This window comes from Cebus imitator, unplaced genomic scaffold (assembly GCF_001604975.1).
Source record: "Cebus imitator isolate Cc_AM_T3 unplaced genomic scaffold, Cebus_imitator-1.0 Scaffold38, whole genome shotgun sequence".
NCBI lineage: Eukaryota > Metazoa > Chordata > Mammalia > Primates > Cebidae > Cebus > Cebus imitator.
The window spans coordinates 7,623,627-7,645,939 of NW_016107353.1; the positions used below are offsets into that span (position 1 = coordinate 7,623,627).

General features: G+C 34.4%; 1 protein-coding gene across 6 annotated transcripts in view; it reads left to right on the forward strand.

The window, feature by feature from the left end:
* The window catches only part of SYT14 (synaptotagmin 14), a 185,203-nt gene extending 164,047 nt beyond the window's left edge, over positions 1-21,156 (forward strand). For 4 of the 6 annotated variants that reach the window (XM_037737399.1, XM_017525572.2, XM_017525574.2 and 1 more), the window contains 3 exons: positions 13,113-13,302; positions 16,323-16,379; positions 17,633-21,156. In XM_037737399.1, the coding sequence (XP_037593327.1) occupies positions 13,113-13,302; positions 16,323-16,379; positions 17,633-17,946 (561 nt within the window). In that variant the 3' untranslated portion in view covers positions 17,947-21,156. The remainder of the gene's footprint in view (positions 1-13,112; positions 13,303-16,322; positions 16,380-17,632) is intronic. The other 2 variants (XM_017525571.2, XM_017525575.2) reach the window with 2 other exon arrangements.
* The last annotated feature ends 1,157 nt before the right edge of the window (positions 21,157-22,313 follow it).

Here is a 22,313-nt window from a genome sequence, read left to right on the forward strand (position 1 = left end):
GATTTAAAAGTAAGTAACAGTTTGAGCTGACCTGGAGGATGACCTGATTGAGCATAGGAGACCTCTCCTGTGCCTGCTCTCTGCATCCCTGCCTCACCCATTTCCCGCTGTATGCATCCACGGCAGACTACACAGATAATGGTGCACAAGAAACATCAGAATGTGGAAGAGATAAGATGAAATTGCATTATAGAAATAAAGTTATAGTGATCTTTTTTTAAAACATGTTTTCGCTTTTGTAATCTTATCACTTGAGTGGACATGAACATGAATTTCTGTTTTATAATAGAGAAAAATGAGACTTTCAGTAGGTCAGTTATCTCCAAGGCTTAGGACTAGCAACAGGTAGAACTGCTCCTAGCTCTTTTGATTTGTCAAGTACTTTTTGCACAATTAGATGATAGCACTCTATTAAAGGAGTTTTAATAGTAAGGAAGAGCCTATTTTGAGATGCTCTCTGGAGGAAACATTACCAGTGTATTTCTGGTTTGTCATGTGAGATTATAAAAGAGAAGATGCCCAAAAGGTGGAAAAGGTAATGCATGAAAAATATAATTTTCAAACATTGCAGCTAGCCAAAAAACAAATGCCATTCTAATGTAGGGAAATAAAGATCAAGTTGCTATTAATTCAGTGAAAGAATCCAGGAAGTAATTACTGAACATTTAATTTTAGCCAAAAATGTATATATTTTGCTAATTTTTCACCAGGTGTCAGCAGCACTGTAAACAATAGCAATTATAGTAGTTACTTGGAATTGGATATCTACACAGTTGGAAATATATTATGTTCATTTGCTCCCACCATTGATTGTTTATACTTTAATATCTTGATAAATGTCGTATATTATTGAAAGCTACATTCAATATTTTATCATCTATGTTATTACTGTCCTCCAGCCTACTAGAGAATTACTTTAATACTGTAAGTTTTGACTTAACTGATGACTCAAAATATTTTGGAGAAACTGGGTCGGTAGGGGGCAGCACAATCTAACAATGTTTAAAATTTGGTCATTTGAATGACCATTCAGAAATAGGGTATAAAGATAGTATAGTTCAAGGCTTTTCAAGCTTTTCAAGCATTCAAACCCATTATTTAAAAGCAAATATTATTTATAACTCACATAAGCAAAGAAAAGTGATATTTTACTAACAGAATCTTATTTTTATAATATTTACTTCTAACATCTAATGTTGAAAGTGATGGAGTTGTTTTGATGAATAAAAAATTGAGAATAAAATTTTCTAGAGGGTACTATTACTATATTATTTTTACATATGATTACATTGAGCCTCAAGGAACTTTTAAAACATCCAAGGTCACAGAGATGGCAAAAAGTTAGAGCTTATTCATAAACTCAACTGTCTTACTCCAAAACACAGGCACCTACAATTGCTGCTAATACATTTTCATTTTTCTGCAGCTCTGAGATCCAGTGCAACTTATTTCTTTTGTTTTAATTATACATTTTAGAGAAAATTCTGATTCACATAGATGAGGAATTACAAATGATAACTTTTTTTGACAACTTGCTCTGTAAACTTCAGACATTCTCAATTAAACAGAAATGACAGGCAAATCTTTAGTCCAAGATACAAACAATAATAAATTTATTTGCAATACAAATAAATGCATCAGTGTCCTCTAATATGTTAACAAGTGATATAACTACTAAGGAAGTGATATAGCTATTCCACCTCTTAGATAACTGAAGTGTGAGATGCTAAATACCTTATTAAAGTCACAGTCCTGTAACTGACAAGATCCCCATAAATCTGGCTCCAGAGTTTTCTTTCCTTATGAGTTCACTATATCACCCCTATTTTATTACTTATTCATGTACTTGTATTGTTTTTAGTTTTTAAATAGCTAAAATTATATTTTAAAAATGAAATTCAATAGATTTCACTAACCAAAGTTGGAAAACCAGTAGTTTATGGATAATTGTAATCCAAAACATAGAAGACATTTAGAAATTTGGGACTGTTATATTAATATTTTAATCGGCATTCTATTTAGTTTTCCAATAATAAAAACATGTTTATATTAAAAACATAGATTCAAGTCATCTCATTTAAGGCAAATTCATTAAAGGGAACATTTAACATAATTGGATATATCAACTTGCATAGGAATAACTGATTCTAGCACTCTATCTGCTGAGTGACCAATTTAAAAAGCTCACACTTCCCCCAGGTGTAAATGTGAGAGCATTTCTGGGATACAGAGTCTTTACTATTTAGCAGCCCACTATGTGTCAGCAGTGACTCAGATATCTCAGAGAAAGAAGGCTTTTGAAATTTTCAGAAATGTGATAGACTAGTAAGAAATCAAGGAAGTCAGCTACATTAATTTTGAAGCAAAATGTATAGTTCTTAATATGTGCCAAAGCTGCTAGGTTAGAAAAATCTTATATGATTACTCCAACTGTAACATGTGTCTAGATCACTAAGATTGATTATAATAAAACAGACAAAAGTCTACGTTTTGCTACAGGGTAAAAAAAAAATGCAATTTTTTGCTTGGGATGTAAAATGTGCTCAGAGACAGACTCCAAGTCTTATCTCAAGTAAAGACTTACCTATCCCTTCACTAGCACAGCTAAGTAAATTGTGATCCAAGCACTCGGTCATGCAGCGTATTTTGACCTTATATTATTTTTTGAAGACATATGTCTGAGCATGTCACTCCCCAGCTCAAAATGCCTCTCTTGCTTCCACTACTTGTAGAATAGGGCCAACTTTTCTTACCACCACATTTCATGTCTTTCATGATTCATTATTTTCATTCAGCAATATTTATTAAGTGTCTGCTGAGTGATAGGGACTGTACTAATTTGAGAACATACAAAGATGAATAAAACAAAAGTTCTGCCTTCAAGGAGTCTAGTGAGAAAGACAAAGCAGCAGTTATAGGACAGAAAGTCTCTAATAGAAGTACTCACACAGTGCTGGGTAAGGAAAATTTGGCTTCAACCTTTCTTTCCGTCTGCATTTTCCACCTCCTCCCCATATACACATGCCACTCCAGATGAGTTTACATTTACCAAACATGATACCCACTTTTGGGGCTTAGCTCATAATTTCTTTGTATGAAATGCCCTTCCCTATGCCTGCTGAAATCCTTTTAGTACCAACTTCAGATATCTCAGGAATATTGTTTCTGTTATCCAGAGTTAAACATATCCACACATTTTCTCCCATAAAATCTCTAAAGGCAGTTTATCATAGTCTGCCTTGAAATCAGTTCATCCATTCCCTTGTCCAGTGCCTGTGCAGAACAGACATTCAATACACTACTCTACTGCTGAGTCTCTAAGTAACAATTTTATTTCTATTGTGTTCTGTTTTCTTCAGTAAGATAAAAAACAGTATGGCCGGGCATAGTGGCTCACGTCCGTAATTCCAGCACTTTGGGAGGCTGAGGTGGGCAGATCACCTGAGGTCAGGAGTTTGAGACCAGCCTGGCCAACATGATGAAACGCCATCTTTACTAGAAATACAAAAATTAGCCAGGCATGGTGACTCATGCCTGTAGTCCCAGACACTCTGGAGGCTGAGGCACAAGAATCACTTGAACACACAAGGCGAGGGTTGCAGTGAGCTGCACTCCAGCCTAGGCAATAGAGTGAGACTTGGTCTCCAAAAAAAAAAAAAAAAGAAAAAACAGTGTGAGATCTATTTATAATTTTTTGCAACTGGTCTGAAGCTGGGTTACAAATAAATTAGGATTATGAGATGAATATGAGTGTTTCTAAAAACTATAAACATTATAGATACTAGAGTATAATGGATACTGTTGGTTTTCTGCCAGTATGCTATCTCCACTACTTCTTCCCTTAAATCCTATTTTGTTCAGGAAGCGAAACTTAGGCCATACATTTCCCACAGAAAAAATAATTTCCGTTGAAGATGAACTTACATTTTAAAAAGTATAGGCAGGAAGAATTGGTCCACCATGAATGACAGTAGACCCAAGAGAAAGATGTATTGGCAGCTCTAGAACTAATAGGGCTCTGTCAAAGAGATTATAAAATAAATGTTCTTTAAAATAATAAAGAGATAAAATAAGCAATAGAAATTATAAAAAACGAATAAGACAATGTGGGAAAAGAGGTTGATTTAAATAATGATGATATTGAACTTCTAGAATGAAAAAGTCATTAAAAATGAGTGAATAAAAAGATGAAAAAGTTTTGGAGGTTGAAATAAGAATGTTAAGTGTATTCTTTAATAAGGATTCCAGAATTTGAGACTAGAGAAAATGAAAGGTAATATTTGAAATACATAGATCATCAGATTGAGAAATTAGAAGTCCTACACAGGATTATTAAAACTGAGTCCACACCCATAAAAATTGCAGTGAAAAGATAAAATACCAGACAAAATGATAAAAGCAACCAGAGAAGATATAAAGGAACAACAATTTGACCAACAGCAGACTTCTCAGCAGCTACAGCAAAGGCCAGAAGGCAGTGCAGTAGCATATCACACTAACGCTAGACGTTGTTCTCGGTATTCAGTATACATTAATAAAAAACAAAGAAATTTTGGCTTGCATGAAATTCTAGGTAGAGAAGAAAGAGATAAACATAGTACATACTGTAAGTATGGGGTATGTAAGAAGGAGATAAGGAGTATGGGGTGTGGGGAGAAATGGAGTGAACAGAATTAAGAATGCTAGTGAGAAAGGAAGTATAATTGTAAATAAGGGTCAAGGTATAAGACTTACTGGGAATGTGACATATGAGCAAAGACTTGAAAGAGGTGAGGGAGTTAACCATGTACAGATCTGGAGAAAGAACACCCGACTGGATGGAACAACCCATCCTGAGTCCAGAGTGTGTGTGTTGTGTTCAATAAATAGCAAGGAGGTGCCTTTAGCTAGAACTCCATGATTGAGGGGTAAAGTAGTAGGAGGTAAAGTTAAAGAGGCAGTCCTCTCACTCCAACCCCCCAAAATCTATATTTTTCAATATTCACACAAACAGAAAACTTTCTAACTCAACTCAGCATCAGAGAATAAAGCATAATTAAAACTGGAAATATTTAGCCACAAACACAAATGAAAATACATAAATTAGTGGGTTTCAGCCCTATCAGTATTGTAAGGAAATATCTAGCCTTAAATGTATTTCTAAGAACATAAGAATGATGCAAATTGATCAGCTGTCAGCATTCTTCAACTCAAAAAGTTAGAAAAGGAAAACAGAATAGAAGTTAAAGAAAAATTGTAAAGAGGTCTAACATAAAATCTTGTTCTTTGAAATTACTAATAAAATAGACAATATTCCTGATGTTGAACAAGAAAGAAAGAAAAGTATGTCAAATTAAAAGGAGGGCATAATAACCAATTCAGTGGAAATCTCAAAATTATAAGAGAATGACTTTAGGAAAATAAATTTGAAAACAAATAAAATGAGCAATTTTCTTGAAACATACACATGTCTAAAAAGTGATTTAGAAATAGTAGAAAACATGAAAAGACTGATTATCATAAAGAAATTCAACCAGTAGCCGGAGTCCCCTTAAAAGAAAGGAGGAGGAAAAAAAGATGATCGAGTTTCAGAAGCAAGTTTTACCCAATTTCAGTGAACAAATAACTTCTGTGTTACATAAGCTATTTCAGAAAATGAAAGGTACCCAACTTCTCTTTCAAGGCTTATATAATTTTGACACCAACTAGACAAGAATAACATGAGAAAATTATAAACCAATCTCATTTATAAACATATATGCAGAAACCCTAAATTAAGCATTTAAAATAATTCAGCAAAAAATATACACATATGCCTATATTTATACGTATATATTCTTCAAATAGGTATTATTTCAGGAGAGCATGAGAAAGAAATTTGTAAACTTTATAAACAATCTCATTTATAAGCATATAGGTAGAAATACTAATTAAATATGTTTATATTGCATACAGCAAAAAAGTGCATATGTATATATACATGCATATACATATGTTTTGATCATAGCAAGGTTTTTTGGTTTTGTTTTTTTTTTTTTCCTTCGAGATGGAGTCTCGTGCTATTGCCCAGGCTAGAGTGATCTCGGCTCCCTGCAACCTCCGCTTCCCAGGTTCAAGCAGTTCTCCTGCCTCAGCCTCCCAAGTAGCTGGGATTACAGGTGCCTGCCACCACAGCTGGCTAATTTTTGTGTTTTTAGTAGAGACGGTGTTTCACCATGTTGGCCAGGCTCGTCTCAAATGCCTGACCTCAAGTGATCCACTTGCCTTAGCCTCCCAAAGTGCTGGGATTACAGGCATGAGCCACCGCACACAGTGGATCATAGCGGGGATTTTTATGACCATTCCATATGCTATGGTCAGATGCTGATGATATAAAATATTTTGCTATTATATTTATTTATATGGATGTTCTATGATTCATTTTTCTTCTATCTTAAATCTTATCAGATATGTTAATTTTTAGTGTTAATATATAGGGCTTATGAAAGAAAAAGTGAACGAACATTCTCTGCTTTTATTGTAGCTCCTCCTTATGTAACCTGAGTGTTAGCGCTGTGCTCCATGAGTGTGGTAAAATCCTGTTGCATTGAACCATCTTTTCATCTTCCTTGGCTCCTGCAAGGTTAATAACTGCACATCAAACCCAACAAGAGCCTGTGAAGGGTACTTAGAATTGGAGCAACAGCAGCAAGATCACCCGCTTTCTCCCCAGTAACACGGATAACTGTCCTTACTGAAGACCAGGGGGGAAAAAGCAGGGACAGACGACTCAGTTGAATGGGTTATGTGGTTGACGTCTGTTTTTTCTGCCTAGCATTCATAACTTTCTTATGCACACAGTACCCAGATTTTGGTTGGGAGACTAACCTCCCCCTGTATTCTGCTAAAGCAGACTGTATTCCAATGACCTAGAATTAAATCTCATGGGCTGTAAAAGCAGCAAACTCCAGGGTTTGGGTTTGAGCAAGTCAAATGCTGTTGCCTCTTTCCCATGACACTAAGAGCTGCTGGCAACCAAGAGGGAATGAAGCCAAATTTGGGAAACAAACCTGAGAAATGAATTAAGGAGAACTGGTTCCTAGTGACATGGATTGAGGCCTGGATCAATGAATACCTGAAGCTACCTGTGTACAAACTGTACAAAGCCACTGCTCACTCCAGTAGGCTGTCCTTTTGATACACTCGTGTTTTCACAAACCCTACCAAAACCCATACTGGCTCTCCTTTACACCAGACTTAACAGTGTGGAGGATGGAAAGGAGGTGGGATTTGGAGCAATTAGGCTCTTTCTTCCTCTCTCCTGAAATTGCCTCCGGTGATCTCCTCCTTACCTAGTTCCCTGGGGCTAGGAAAAGGCCCTGAGGAGGGAGCCTTGCTGCTGGAAATGAAGCTCACCATTAGTGGCAGCTCTGACTTTGCAGCAGGTGACTTCCCTTGTTTTAACTTCAGCACCCTCTGTGATCACCCCATTTTCGGAAAAGTATAATGGAAGCATTTCACATATAAATAAAATTTAAAACTGAATGCTGTCTTCCAGACACAGTGAGAATTAAGTTCCACAGACACTAGTCAATAGGTAATTCAATTATAGTAATTATCGTTGTACAGTTCAGTGGTTTCACCTTAAAAAATATTGAGTATAAGTAGTTACAAGTAAGCTGGAAGCAATGTAATATTAATACAAAGCCCAGTATGCTTACTTAATAAGAATTATATTGTATTTTTAATCATATAGTTTTTCTCTATGTATTTACAAGCTTCCACCTGATTTTAACGTATTCACATTATTAAGGAAATGTAATGGCCACCTTAACCACTAATTCTGGTTATGGTAAACATATAGAGTATATTCATTCCTCTAAAAATTACATTTACTTGCACGGAATTACTTGTAATCCTTCATCCTAGGCAGGAGACTCGGGGAAGGAGGGGACGTATAAAAGGAAGTAAAATATTATGCAAGATGGGAAGAAGTTTTACTTCGGGGAGCCTGTGGGACTGTTCCTTTAAGTAAACCTAGTTATGATTGGAATTTGTTTGACTTTGCCTTAATCTCCTGCAGCTACTGCTACCTAGGCAAGCCCCAGTTATAAATTAATGATGAGGTCTAGAGAGGGAGTAGATGGAGATTCCTGAATATACACTGAATGGAGCAGCCTGCCCTGAGGAATAGTCTGAGGAAAGATGCAATTTGGGCAGATAGTATCGGTTTTAATTTGAGGTTGTTTGTTTTTGAGACAGATCTCGCTGTGTTGCCCAGGCTGGTCTAGAACTCCTGGGATCAAGTGATTCTCCCCTCTCAGCCTCCCAAGTGGGTGAAATTACAGGCACGTGCCACTAATTTTTTTTTTTTTTAACTACAGTGATTCTTTTTACATAGCTATTTTTTCCTGCTTTTCTTGTATGAGTGATCTTAGATTGCCACAACCCTACCCATGTTGAATGGGCAGTTACACTAATGTCAGTGGAAGGGACATGAGATTAGCACTTTTTGTAGAGCATAAATTCATAATGAACTCTTCTAGAGAATATTTTCCTGTGTTATTTAAACACCACTATATTTCAGCAGGGCTTACTAAAACAACGTGCTCAACAAGGATCTTAATGCTCTTGCTTTTTTTGTTGGGCTTGAAGATAATGATTTTCTCAGCAGTGATGTGGGGAGTGTTTTCCTTAGGTTTGAGAAAGGCCTCTCTATCGCTTTCTTTGGGTATCGATTTGTTTCTGAAAAGCGGCAGTATGACTTCTGTGTTGATGAGCAACTATTAGGTTCACATCTTGTTATCTGACAGTAGGTTAATGTGAAAAATACTATATTGTGAAAAATGTATTTCACAATATTCTAACAGATGCTGCTGGTATAATAGCCTAATGTAACAAATGCACCAAATGTGCTCAAGCATGTTTTTGACACCATTTTCATAAGTGATGATATATCCTAATTGAAACTTACTAAAATTGTTTTTTTCTCCAACTGTCATGAAAACATACCAAACTATGTGTTTTGTGTACCCATGATTTAAGAATATAAAATGTATATTCCTGTTGGCTTCCATTCTGTAGTCTAGAGTTAAAAATGTGAGATTTTAGCCTTCTGAATATTAGTCCAACAAGTTAGTTCAGGTCCCAGGTATGTATTAATTCTCCTTCACTAATGCTACAGCCAGTAGTAGGTTTTAAACTCCAAGATTCTTATAAAACATTAAAAAAAATTTTTAACTACATTGTTATAGAGAATAGTGTTACAGTCTTTTTTTTTCTTTTCTTTCCTTTTTAATTCATGGAATGGATCCCTTTGGGAATCTTCAAAGAAAGTTCTGGATATTTATTTTCATCATTGTATGTTAATTTGTGTATACCGTGTCTTTGCATCATGCAATTCTTGTCTTAAATCCTCTTTCTTGAGAAATCCAACACATACTAGAAAAGGGTAAAAAATGCAAATGTACAACCCATTTATCATAAAACAAAACCCATGTAATGACCATCCAGGTCACGAAATGAAACACTGTCTCAGTAACCCCAGAAACTCCCATCCTGCCATTCCCAGTCACTGTTCTCTCCCACCTCCAGAGTTACCCACAATTTTTACTTCATGTTAATTACTTTTTTTGCTTTTCTTTATAATTTTACCACCTATTAATACATTGGGAACATAATGGTTTAGTTCTGTCTGGTTTGAAGTTTTGGTTTTGGGGTTGTTGGATTTGTTTTTGTTTTTGTTACTTTACATAAATGGAATAATTATGCAGCTAGGTATCCTTTTGGGCCCAATATGTTTTACTGAAAATCGTATTTGTAAATATAGTTATAATTGGGTTTCATTGCTGTATAGTATGCTATTGTGTGAATTCAGTACAATTTTTTTTATCCATTCTGTTGTTTGTATCCAATATGAATAATGCTGCTGTGGACATTCTTTCATATGTTTCTTGACAAACATTGCACATATTTCTTTTTTTTTGAGATGGAGTCTTGCTCTGTAGTCAGGCTGGAGTGTAATGGCACAATCTGGGCCCACTGCAGCTTCCACCTCCCAGGTTCAAGCAGTTTTTCTACCACAGCCTCCTGAGTAGGTGGGACTACACCACCACGCCCAGCTAATTTTTATATTTTTGGTAGAGACGGGGTTTCGCCATATTGGCCAGGATGGTCTCGATCTCTTGACCTCATGATCCGACCGGCTTGGCCTCCCAAAGTGCTGGGATGACAGGCGTGAGCCACCACGTCTGGCCCATCGCACATATTTCTGGTGGGTATATATGTAGAAGTGGAATTGCCAGGTCATAGGGTATGTGTATTTATAACATGTAAAAAATTGGGGCCAGGTGCAGTGGCTCAAGCCTGTAATCTTAGCACTTTGGGAGGCTGTTGGGGGCGGATTGCCCGAACTCAAGAGTTTGATACCCAGCTGGGCAACATGGTGAAACCCCATCTCCACTAAAAGACAAAAAATTGGCCGGATGTGGTGGCATGCACCTATAGTCCCAACTACTTGGGAGGCTGCTTGAACCCAGCAGCTGGAGGTTGCAGTGAGCTGGATCGTGCCATTGCACTCCAGCCTGGGAGACAGAGCGAGACTCCATCTATATTAAAAAAAAAAAAAAATTTTGCATCTCTTCACATTTTCGCAAGAGAACTATGACAGTTCCCAGTACTTTGTTCTCACCATACTTGGTATTCTTTTAGCTCATCTGTTTGTTGTGTAGTATTACCTCATAGTTTTCATTCCCACTCCCCTGATTACTAATGAAGTCAAACAATTCAAAGAAACCTGCTGATATTTTTATTAGAATTAAATTTTATCTATAGATCAATTTGGAGAGAATGTTACAAAATTGAGCTTTCTAATACAGTAACAGTTTATATAGCAGTTTTCGATTTCTCTCAGTACTGTTTATAGTTTTCTGTATAGAGGCCTTGCATATTATTTATTATTTATTCCTAGGTATTTTATATTTAAATGCCATAATAAATGCTATTGTAATAAATTTTATTTTGTTTGCTTCTGATATATAGTAATGTATAGATTTCTAAGTTTTACCTCTGTATACAACTGCAGTTCATCTGTAGATTTGTTCCTGTGTACATAATTATGTAATCTGAACATAAGGACTTTTTTTTCAATCTAGTCCACTTTAAAATCATTACACTTTTTATTTCATTCTGTTGTCTTTAGTAAGGCTAGGATCTTCACTAGCTGGTATCTCCACTATAGTGTTGACTAAAAGTAGTCATAGTTGGCAATTTCGAAGGGGAAACATTAACATTTTTTGCTGTTAATTATGATTTTGCACATTACTAGATTTCATTTGCTAATAGTATATTTAGGATTTTTTCATCTAGATTCATGAATGAGAAAATCTTGTAATTTTTCTTTTTTATAATGCCCTTGTTAAATTTTGATTTTAATGTTTTGCTAAATTCTTAAAGGAAGTTGAAGAGTGGTTTCTTTTTCTCTACTATGTGAAAAAGTTTGTGCAAGACTAACATTATTAATTAGAATTCACTAGTGAAGCCATCTGGGCCAGAGTTTCTTATTTTTGTTTTGTGTGTGTATTTGGAAAGGCTTTTAATTACAAATTCAATTTCTTTAGTAAGGCTGTTTCTGAACAGTCTTCCAGTGTCTCTTTTGGTTTGAAATAACTTTCTAGAAAGACATCTATTTCAGAGGTCCCCAGCCCCCAGGCCGCAGACCAGTACCAGTCCCTGTGCTGTTAGGAATGGGGGCCGCACAGCAGGAGGTAAGCAGCAGTGGGCCAGTGAACCTTACCGCCTGAGCTCGGCCTCCTGTCAGAGCAGTGACAGCATTACAGTCCCCTCTATACCTTGTCCGGAAAAATTGTCTTCCAAGAAACTGGTCGCTGGTGCCAAAACGGTTGGAGAGTGCTGGTGTATTTCTTCCAGATTTAAAATTGTAAGAAGAAAGTTGTTGGTCCTATCCTCTTACTTTTTCATGGCCTGTAAAATATGTAGTAATGTCTCCTTTTTCATTCCTGATAATTGTTATTTGTGCTTTCTTTTTTTCTTGATTGGACTCTCCAGAAGTTTATTCATTTTATTAGTCCTTTTAAATCACTTATTTTTATTATCATTTAGTTACCCATGGGTTACTAAAAGTATATCTTTAATTTCCAAAAGATATATTTGATTCTCCTCTAGAACAGAATTTGCGTTTCTAATGGATCAAAAAACATAATAATTTTCATCATTTGAAATTATTTGCTTGAATTTAAAAAAAAAATCTATTGTGTGCTTGGGAAAATTATATTTTGTAGTTATTAGGTATAATGTTCTGCATGTGATCATTAGGTCAATTTTGCTTATTGTGATAGTCCAATCTTCTATATCCTTATAGTACTGATTTGTCTATCCATTAGGCCAGTTACTGAATGTGGTTAGTTTACTGAGGGAAGTGTGCTTATGTCTCCAGTGATTATGGATGTCTCTTTCTAGTTCTGGCCATTTTTGCTTTTTCTATTTTGAGTCCATGTTACTAAATGCATGCAAATTTGGGATTATTTTACTTTTTAGTGATTTCAATGTTTTATCATTATTTAGTATACTTCTTCATCTCTAGTAGTGATTATCGCCTTAAAGCTGACCCTCACTGATACTGATGCATCTACATCAACTTGTTTGATTATTTTTTATGTGATTAATTTTTCCCATATTTTTCAACTTTTCTGTATCTCTGTGTTTTAGATGTTGGCTTATAAATAGCAGGTAATTTTGTTTATTTAAAGGCACAGTTAGGACATTTGATGTATTGAGTCTAAATCTTTGTCAGCCTTTTAAGGTTGATAGTCTTTAAACAATAATTTTTCATATTCAGAAAACAGTTTATTAACATCTATAAGTTTAAGAAATTTATTTATCTGATTTATATATAAATATGCAGGGAGTTATGGAATCTCCTCATTTCCTATTACTTCTTTGACTTCGATATAATGAAAAAAAATCCAGGGACTAAAATATGCTAAGGACAATAATTGTAATCTGGTGTTTGGTTTGGTTTGCAACTCATCTTTATTGTGATTTATGTACCTAATCCAAAGAATCATGGCATAACAATATCTCTCTTAATATATCTCTCTTGCAAAATACTATAAAAGTTTTATTATTGATTACAGGGCTGTGACTCCCAAATGAGCGTGTCAGAAATGTCGTGTAGTGAAAGTACATCCTCATGTCAGTCTCTTGAACACGGCTCAGTTCCAGAAATTCTCATTGGCCTGCTTTATAATGCCACAACTGGAAGACTATCAGCAGAAGTGATAAAAGGTAGCCACTTCAAAAATTTGGCAGCAAACAGACCACCCAGTGAGTGAAACAAATTTTTTTATTCTAATGCTTTCTGCACTTTGGGACTCTCAGTGTTAGGCACTTCAATCCCATCATTTAGTCTTAACCAATCAAAATGAAATGGTGTAATCATCAGCTAATCTGTTTCATGTTTTCTATTTCTAGTCATTTGGGAAGTAGAAAAATTTGAAATTCAAAGTATTGATTGTAAGGTGACAGACTTTTAATTCTTCATAGTGTCTGCAGAATAAATTATCTCTATCATAGCCATTAACTTTTAATGCCAGACAAGGTTATAGGGCCTTCAAAAGTGAGTAATGTTCACAAATATGAACAGGAATTGTATAGCTATTGTTGTTAACTGAAGTTTAATGTGTTTTCTGTCTGCATGCAGTACTATGAACTATTTTATTTACTTCTGTATTTTCCCCTCATTCTCCCTTAACAATTTAAGAAGAAACTGTTACTTTACATTTTTTCTCCTTTAAAATTATAACGCAGTACTGCCAGCAGAGACTTTTCTTAGGTGGAATGAGCTTTGCTTTTACCAGGACAAACAGAATAAGGAACAGTTTGCTGTTTACCCTGGATGCTAAGAAGGGAAAGCTAGATGGTATACCTCTGCCCTGACTGTATGCGTGTTATGCCTGTTACTGTTCTTTCTCCAGATCTCTCTCCCAGCTCAGTAGGGCCAGGGTAGGTTATGGGAGAGTAGTGAAATTGTCACCCAATATACCTCTAAAATGTTGGTAAAGTAAGAGGTAAACTGGGAAAGTGTCAGCTTCTTTATACTTATCTAAAATTAAATCTGTTATTGTCCTAAACTAAAAATTTGAAAATAAATCTGAAATACTAATACCACCTTAAATTTTCTTAAAGAATTGTTACAGACTTGCTTAATGCAGTATTTTATTCCAAATAGCAAGTAATTATTATAGGAGAGGGCCAGGCACAGTACCTCACACCTGTAATTTCAACATTTAGGAGGCTGAGGCTAGAGGATCACCTGAGCCCAGGATTTCGAGACCAGCCTGGACAACAGACCCTTTCTCCAAAAAAATTAAAAATTAGCCAGGCATGGTGGCTTGAGCCCGTAGTCTCAGCTACTGAGGAGGATGAGGTGGAAGGATCACTTGAGCCCAGGAGGTCAAGGCTGCAGTGAGCCGAGATTGCACCACCACACTTCAGCCTGGGTGACAGAGCAAGACCCTGTCTTAAATAATAATAAGAGTAATTAATTAAAATTAAAAAATAAAGGAAGGATAACTTTTTTTACCCTTAAAATAAATTAACTTTATTTCTAATTGTCATAAAAATTTATTTATTCAATGGAAGTAAAAAGTTATTAAAATATAGATACCTTCTATGATATATGTAAGAAGTAAAAAGTTATTAAAATATAGATACCTTCTATGATATATGTAAGAAGTAAAAAGTTATTAAAATATAGATGCCTTCTATGATATATGTAAGAAGTAAAAAGTTATTAAAATATGGATACGTTGTATGATATATGTAAGAAGCAGGCTTTCCAATATTATTTGGAAATATATATATCATAGAAGGTATCTATCTCTGAATTAAAAATCTGAAGGCTTAAATTAGTATTTCTACCCTTGGACAGATGATCTCACTCCCCTAAATCTGTTTCTTTATAGATAAAAATTAAGGTCATGTCTCTCACAGGATAATTGTGAGACTCAGATCAGACAAAGGTGCATAAAAGAGAGATGGAATTATTATTATTATCCCCCTTCTCATTTCAGAAGAGAAATTGAATGGGAGAAAAGAAGCAATTCTAGAATAAACAGATTTGGTAGTGTGACTTGATCTTTATTAGTATAGACTTAAAACGCAAACTTAGAAGGCCTGGGAGATAACTGAAATGAGTAAAACTCAAAGATGGGGAGATGGTGAGGCCTGAGACAAACATGAGAGGGCACACCCTGCCATAAGACATTCAGATTCAGATTGTTAGCACGGTGCTGGATAAATAGAACATGGTTTAGAGTCACACTGAGCCCCCAGGTATCAGTTTGCCACTTGTGCTTTAGCTAATAATTTACTACACTTTTTTGGGCAAATATTTAGCTGGAGATGCTAAAAAATATAATGAAGTGATGTGTTTGCTTTTCTATCCTTACTGTTGCTCTGATAGAGCAACAAGAATCACAACTAAAATGAAGGGAGGTGTGGCCAAGTACAGAGTTGGATAATAAGCAGATGACAAAAGATTAGCATCCACAACATAGACTCAATGTTTCAGGTTACAGAGTAGGTTATAGCAGTTGCCATTATTTTACCATTAGATCTTCAGTATAAGGATAATTCTTGGTGTTAGGTGGGAGGTGACTAGCAAGTAAGTAGAAGTCAACATTTAAAGTAATTTTATGAAAGTGGAATATTCATAAAGTAAAAGGTAAAACAGTTTTAAAACAGTCTTATCAGTTTGTCCGAAACAGTATAAAGATTATAGCCCCTCATAAATACCTAGGTTCTAAGCTTTGAATTATGTTATAGACTGAATAATCCCCATTTTTCCAAAGAAAGAACAACATTCAACAGCAAAAATTTCATTAGCCCTATTTTGTTTTGCATAATTAATTTATATATATTGGGAGTAATAAAAGTATTTGAAAATTAAATGGTTAAGCTTTAAATTTAGCAATAATAATAAGCATAATAATTCTGATGGTTCTTATAAATACTCTTATTTAGTCTTTTATAGTCTGATAATATGCATGATTCTATGTTCAATGTGCTTTAGACCAAGAGAATATCATTAAAAAGATGTCCCCCTTTTAAAAAGTGTAATTTTTGTTTAAGATTACACAATAACCTTAAAAATTCTCATCCCATGAAATTTACCCAACATCCCTTTTGTTCAGCCCTCTATCTGAATTAAAATGCTAAAGTTTTGTGTTCTTCCACTCCAGTGAACAGTGTTTCCTCTTTAATTCTAACCTTTGACCCTCTTTCACCCAACGATTGACATCTGGTCATTATTTCTTTTACTGCTTTCCACCCCCTGTTGTCAGATGGACTGTTCTGTTGTCTAAAACACTTGATAGGTGGACAGGTTTATATAATCCGAGGTGAGTTCCTGTAGAGGCTAATTGGATGTTGTCTTTTCATGCAAAACCAAAATACCCTAAAACTTGCCAGCAGTGAAGCTGTCCACCATGTTGGTTTCCAAAACAATGCACATTTATTATCTGTGGTACTTTAAATAAAACTAACTTAGAATTTATCTCTGATTATGGATGATGGTATTCAGAGCATATATGAAATAAGCAAAACTTTTTTAAATAAAAATTTTTATTTTTTCATTCATTTGTACTGTGATTCATACAATAGAAATAGATATTTCATGATAAATATTGTAATTTTCTTTAAAATTAATTGAAATTTTGATATGAAGTACACATGATGGATCAACATGCTGAAGATCATTTGCATGAATCTAAAAAACTTGAAAACAGTCTTATAAAGAGAGGATTTGTCTCCCAAATAATCAGGCAATGAACTGTTATGTTTCACTTTGTACACTAAACATCACATCAATTTTTTTGTAATTCATAAAAATAGTTAAGATATCATTCTTAAAATTTTACATTAAATTTGTGCCAAAAAACAATCCTGTAGTATTTTAACTATCCTGAAAGCACATTAAATATACTCTTGCATGAAACCAGGAGAAAGTTTTACTTGGTTTGCTAAACTTTGAACCTTTAATGCATTTGGCTTCATTTTTGCCCTTTAATGTTTTAAAAGTATATTTAAAAACCACATCCATGCAGAGATTTTTTTTGACATTTCATCCTAAGCTGTTTTGATGTCATCTTTGCATTCTTGTCTTCCTCTTTTTCTCTTCACCATTTGCCTTCATTTCTATTTGTTTGTTTATTCTTATTCTCTGAAAACAGTGGAATGCTTTACAGTGTTGTGGCTAATTGAGCTTGCTAAGTGTTTATTAATGCTATGATGTTCTGCTTAGTGAAGCTAAATGGGAATGGGAATGGGCGTGGGAGGGTAGTGGGAGGTCAAGGATGGGGTGGGAGGGTAGAGGAAGGATTATGAGGTATACCTTTAAATTCTAACTATTACATAGAAATAATAAGGTTAAGATATTATTACTCTCAAAATATTATTGGCCTACTTAGCATTTTCTGTATTTGTCACATATTATAAGCATCTACATCAAAATGGAATTGGTTGAATTTCCATTAAACATGGTATACACCATATCCTTTTAAAGTATAAATACTTAATTTTCTTAGCCTATGAGAAAATTGTTTTGAGTTTGTTTCAAATGATATTTGTGATATGTTGTTTTTTTCTTCTTTAGATACATATGTTAAGTTAACTCTACTGAATTCCATGGGTCAAGAGATGTCCAAATGCAAGACATCCATCCGCAGAGGGCAGCCAAATCCAGTATACAAGGAAACTTTTGTTTTTCAAGTGGCCCTGTTTCAGCTTTCTGATGTGACACTCATACTGTCTGTGTATAACAAACGCAGCATGAAAAGAAAAGAGATGATAGGCTGGATTTCTTTAGGTCTAAACAGCTCTGGAGAAGAAGAACTCAATCACTGGACTGAAATGAAAGAGTCAAAGGGACAGCAAGTATGTAGATGGCATGCGTTGCTAGAGTCGTGATGAATAGAATTAAGCAAGCAGTCACCCTCCAAGGCAGCATATTTCCAATTACAACATTACTGTTTCTACCAAGTCACCATTAGAAGAGCTGTTCTTTGAAGAATCATATTCAACCTTCTACCAAAATGCTTTAAGTTCGATGGAAAGAATATCTAATACTGACATAAATGATATCTGGTAGAGCTTGTTTGGGAAACTGAGAAACATAAATTATCATTGCTAAACTAACAGTCCTCCAGAAATTTAACAAGATGTTTTTGATTTGAAGTTAATGTTAATTTTGCAAGAGCCAGTAATTTTATGAAAAATCAAAATTATAAGTGATTTTAAAAACCAGAATTTTACTTACAATATGATTTTAATGTCATCCTACATATTATTTATAAAACATAGTTTGGCCAGTCCCTGGTGATTGTGATGTTCTTTAATATGAAAAAGTAGTTCTCCAACTCTATCATACGTCATATGTAATGGCGAAGGGTTTCAGTCACATTGAAAATTGCTTTATTTCAGACATGTTCCCTTTGTGCACTTAGTTTCATTGTGCCTCAGTTCCTCTCAGCACTAAATCTAAGTGCAAACAAGTATTCATTTTCATACAGGAATTTTAATACATTATTTTTTTAAAAGTTCATTTTTCATTTGCCTCTGCTTTTGCCTGATCCAAAGAGACCAAGTCACTGTACTGGTCCCTTGCAAGTCTTTTAGACAGGTTGTACTGTAGAACTACGTAACTTTCTGTTGAAAGCACTTCCTGTATTCTTGTATTCCAATGTAGGAAGCTAATATAGCAGGACTTTACTTTAAAATATCTTTCAGTGATTGACTCTTCAAAATTGCAGTAAATGTGAAAATACTGTTTTTACAAACTGAAAATACAATAGGTAAGCTGTTGAAAATGGAAAACAATTCAATTTTAATCTTCTGCTCTGAGTATTTAGTAACCAACACTGCGTAAAGCAGGTAGCATCCAAAATAAGAAACTGTTCTTTCTCTAAATCTTCACTCTTACTTCAACTTGTATTTGTGATGTAAAGACTATCCAGTTCTCAGTTTGAATCGGAACATCATGTTAAAACAGTTCTGAGATTCCTTATGAAGTTTCTAATAACTTGTGACTAGACATTATGAAATTTACAGATAAAGTTCTTCAACGTGATGTCATCTTGTGCCTTTCATGTAAGTTAAATTTGCTTATACAGCTTGAAAGTTGTATTTGCAAAATTAAGCCTTCGATTTTTATAAATGTAAAGATTCCTCAGAACAGTGTTGCAAGATCTTTATTTCCTCTGAAGTATGTAAAACTTGTATAACGTGCTAATTTTTTTAATGGCAAGGCACTTTCATTTGTTTTTATATTTAGGAACTCTAATCAGGAATATTATAAGCTGTTTTCTTTTTAATTTTGCTTCTTACCTATCATTTTATGCATATACTTTATTAGAGTACATTTTATATATATTAAAAATAGTTTCTTTTTTCTCCTTCTCATTTCTAGTTAATATAGACAAAAACATACTATTTACCAGTTACTAAAAAGCAGTATATCATTGCTCCTAGTCCCAACTAAGTACTATATATTATTGTAAACTAGAACTTATTATTACCATAATAACAAAACAATGCATAGATATTACTCAGCTTGGCTGTACTGAAAGGCCTTAAAAGAAATCCAAAAAGACCATGAACTTCTATATTTTTTAGTTTAAAAAATGGCAGCTCTATGCATTCATACACATGAATTATAAGAAAAAATACAAATGCTACACTGGATGACATGAGGTTTAAGAATGTATGTTACAGGGCTGCATTAAAGGGAAAAATCCATCTTTTGTTGTTACATCAACGAGCTTTTACCAGGATTTTTTAAATAAACAAGTAAGAGTTTGAACCTGAATCAAATGGCAAAATATCTCAAAGTGTTTTCAGCAACAATAGGGAGACTTGAAGAGGGAATATAGATTTTTACTGAGAAATTGGACTCAGGCATTTGAAGCTACAGTGATCTTTTTTGACTTTGAAAGAACTGGCTCCATTGCTAACAACTGTTATCTGCCTAATAAAAAGAGTTATCAGTCTTCTTTGTAACTGTTACAGACCTTAGTGAAACACATTAGTAAGACCAGCTTGGTGCTTTCACTCTTAGTGAAAAAAGACCCAACTAATTGTTATTTGTTAAATCTACCTTTTTTCAGACTATACCCAGAATTGTGTGTGTGATTTGATATATCCATAGGGAATTATCTGGTATAAGTATCAAATCCTTCATAGCCTAAAAATTAATCAACAATTTTTTAATATTTCAGAAAAGACCCTACCTCCACCCAAGCTGCCAAGTCCTCAAAGATTATAAATTATCTATATGGGTGTGTATCTGTATACACACATGCACCTACATACATGCAACATAAATATGTATAGGTATATTCATTTGTAAAGGTAAAGGTACCCTGGCTTTTTCAGATAACTGAATAGAAAAACATTTCAAAGTTTATGATTTATTTTTCTCCTCCGTGTATTTACCAGATATTATATTTGGTTTGGGGTGCTTTCTGCTGCTGTTCTGCTTCATACACAGCAAAATATACATTTGTTTTTGTAGATTGACACAACTTATAGTAATTACTCCCCAAAAGTTGTCTATTCTTTTAGAAAAGGATTAAGTAAGGCTCAGGGGACCCACTTCACTCTACTGAATCTAATGTACAAGACAGTACTACTGCTTTTTTGTGTGCTTGAATTTGCATGAAAGCTTAACAGCAAAATCTTCTATCTCAGTAAGTATAGTAAATAGGGACACACTGGTAGGGAGCTGATGTTGGCTCAGAAACTTGAAAAAGACAACCCACTTTCATATTGTTCCATTAAAATCCCCCAAGTTTTCTAATAATATGATATAGTCCAAATATGGCAATTGATTGGCATTTATGGGAGCCTTTGAACCTGGAATTATGCGTTTTATTTGTCTCCCAAATTAGCTTCAAAAGATAGTTATTGCTGCCCAGGAAACAAAAATGTATGTCAAATAAGTAAAGAATTTGTTTTGTATAATATTGTCTTATCTTTCAGAAGCTTTCTTCTATATTCTTGTGTCTTTGGTACAATCCACATTTTGTTTGAAATCTATTTGTATATTATCTTACTGTGCATTTAGTGAATTGTCAATAATCTTGTATTTGCTAACAAGAATAATGAATTGGACCACAATTTTATAAAAGAAAACCCAATGAGAAAACATCTAAGCTACTTGATTAATATACACGTTTAAATGTAGGGACTGGTAAGGCAGTTTCATCCAACCTAGTGAGGAGGCCCAGGGCCGTATGTTAAATCATTTGCTTGATACCATCATTTTTATTTCACTTATCAACTGAATCAGAAACATAATCAATAACTGCAAAGTAAGATAGCATCAATAGGGGAAAAAGGGGAAAGAATTGAGAGTGTTTGTCAATATGAAGATGAGTGGAGAGACTGAATGATATCATAGTCTTTCCAATGAAAGAAAAAGTAGGCTATCAGAAGGTGTAAATTTTTGATGGAATAAGAACAGTAGTCACCAACAAATAATTTTCAAGATCCCTATCCAGATATGAATAGAAAGGACACAAATTCATTTGCATAAAATTGCCATTTGCTACATGGACTAGACAATTCATAGAGATTTTTCACATTGACATGTACTGTATTATGTATATAGTTGTTCTAGTTGTCACTATATTATTTCACATTGATAGTTTTTATTTCCAATTTTTTTTTCCATTCACTGTCCCCAGTTCATCTGTGACCTACATTGAAGGTAGCTGTTGGTATTATTACCAACCAAACTTAGTATTGAATACAAATTTAAGCATGCTGCAAAGCGTTTTCTAAGGTTAATTTTAAAACATCGTCTCTGTCCTCCAAAGTGATGCTAACAGCTATAATTTACTAAGATCTAGCACAATAATTTATTATTTGCTTGATTCTCAAAACAGTATCATGAGGTAAGTAATATTATCAACATTTTATTGATAAAGAAACTACAGCGTGAAGAGGTTAAGCAAACTTTCCGAAGGTCATTCAATAAGTAAGTAGTAGAACTGGGGTTGGAACTCAGGTGTAAATTATTCTAAAACCCATGCTATCTATGCATGTTGCATTTGCCTCCCTGTTTGAAAAAAAAAAAAAACTACTTAGGACATTATATTTATTAATAATCCCACTCACCTTGATTGAATGGCAGAACTAGGGGGGCAGAACAGCTGGGAAAAGAGAAAAGACGAAGAAGAAAAGAAAATCAGAATTTTTTTTCTTCTCAGGACACAAATGGTTGTACTTTTGTGTCATTTTGTAGATGACTTTGATTTTCAAAGATTTGGAATTGA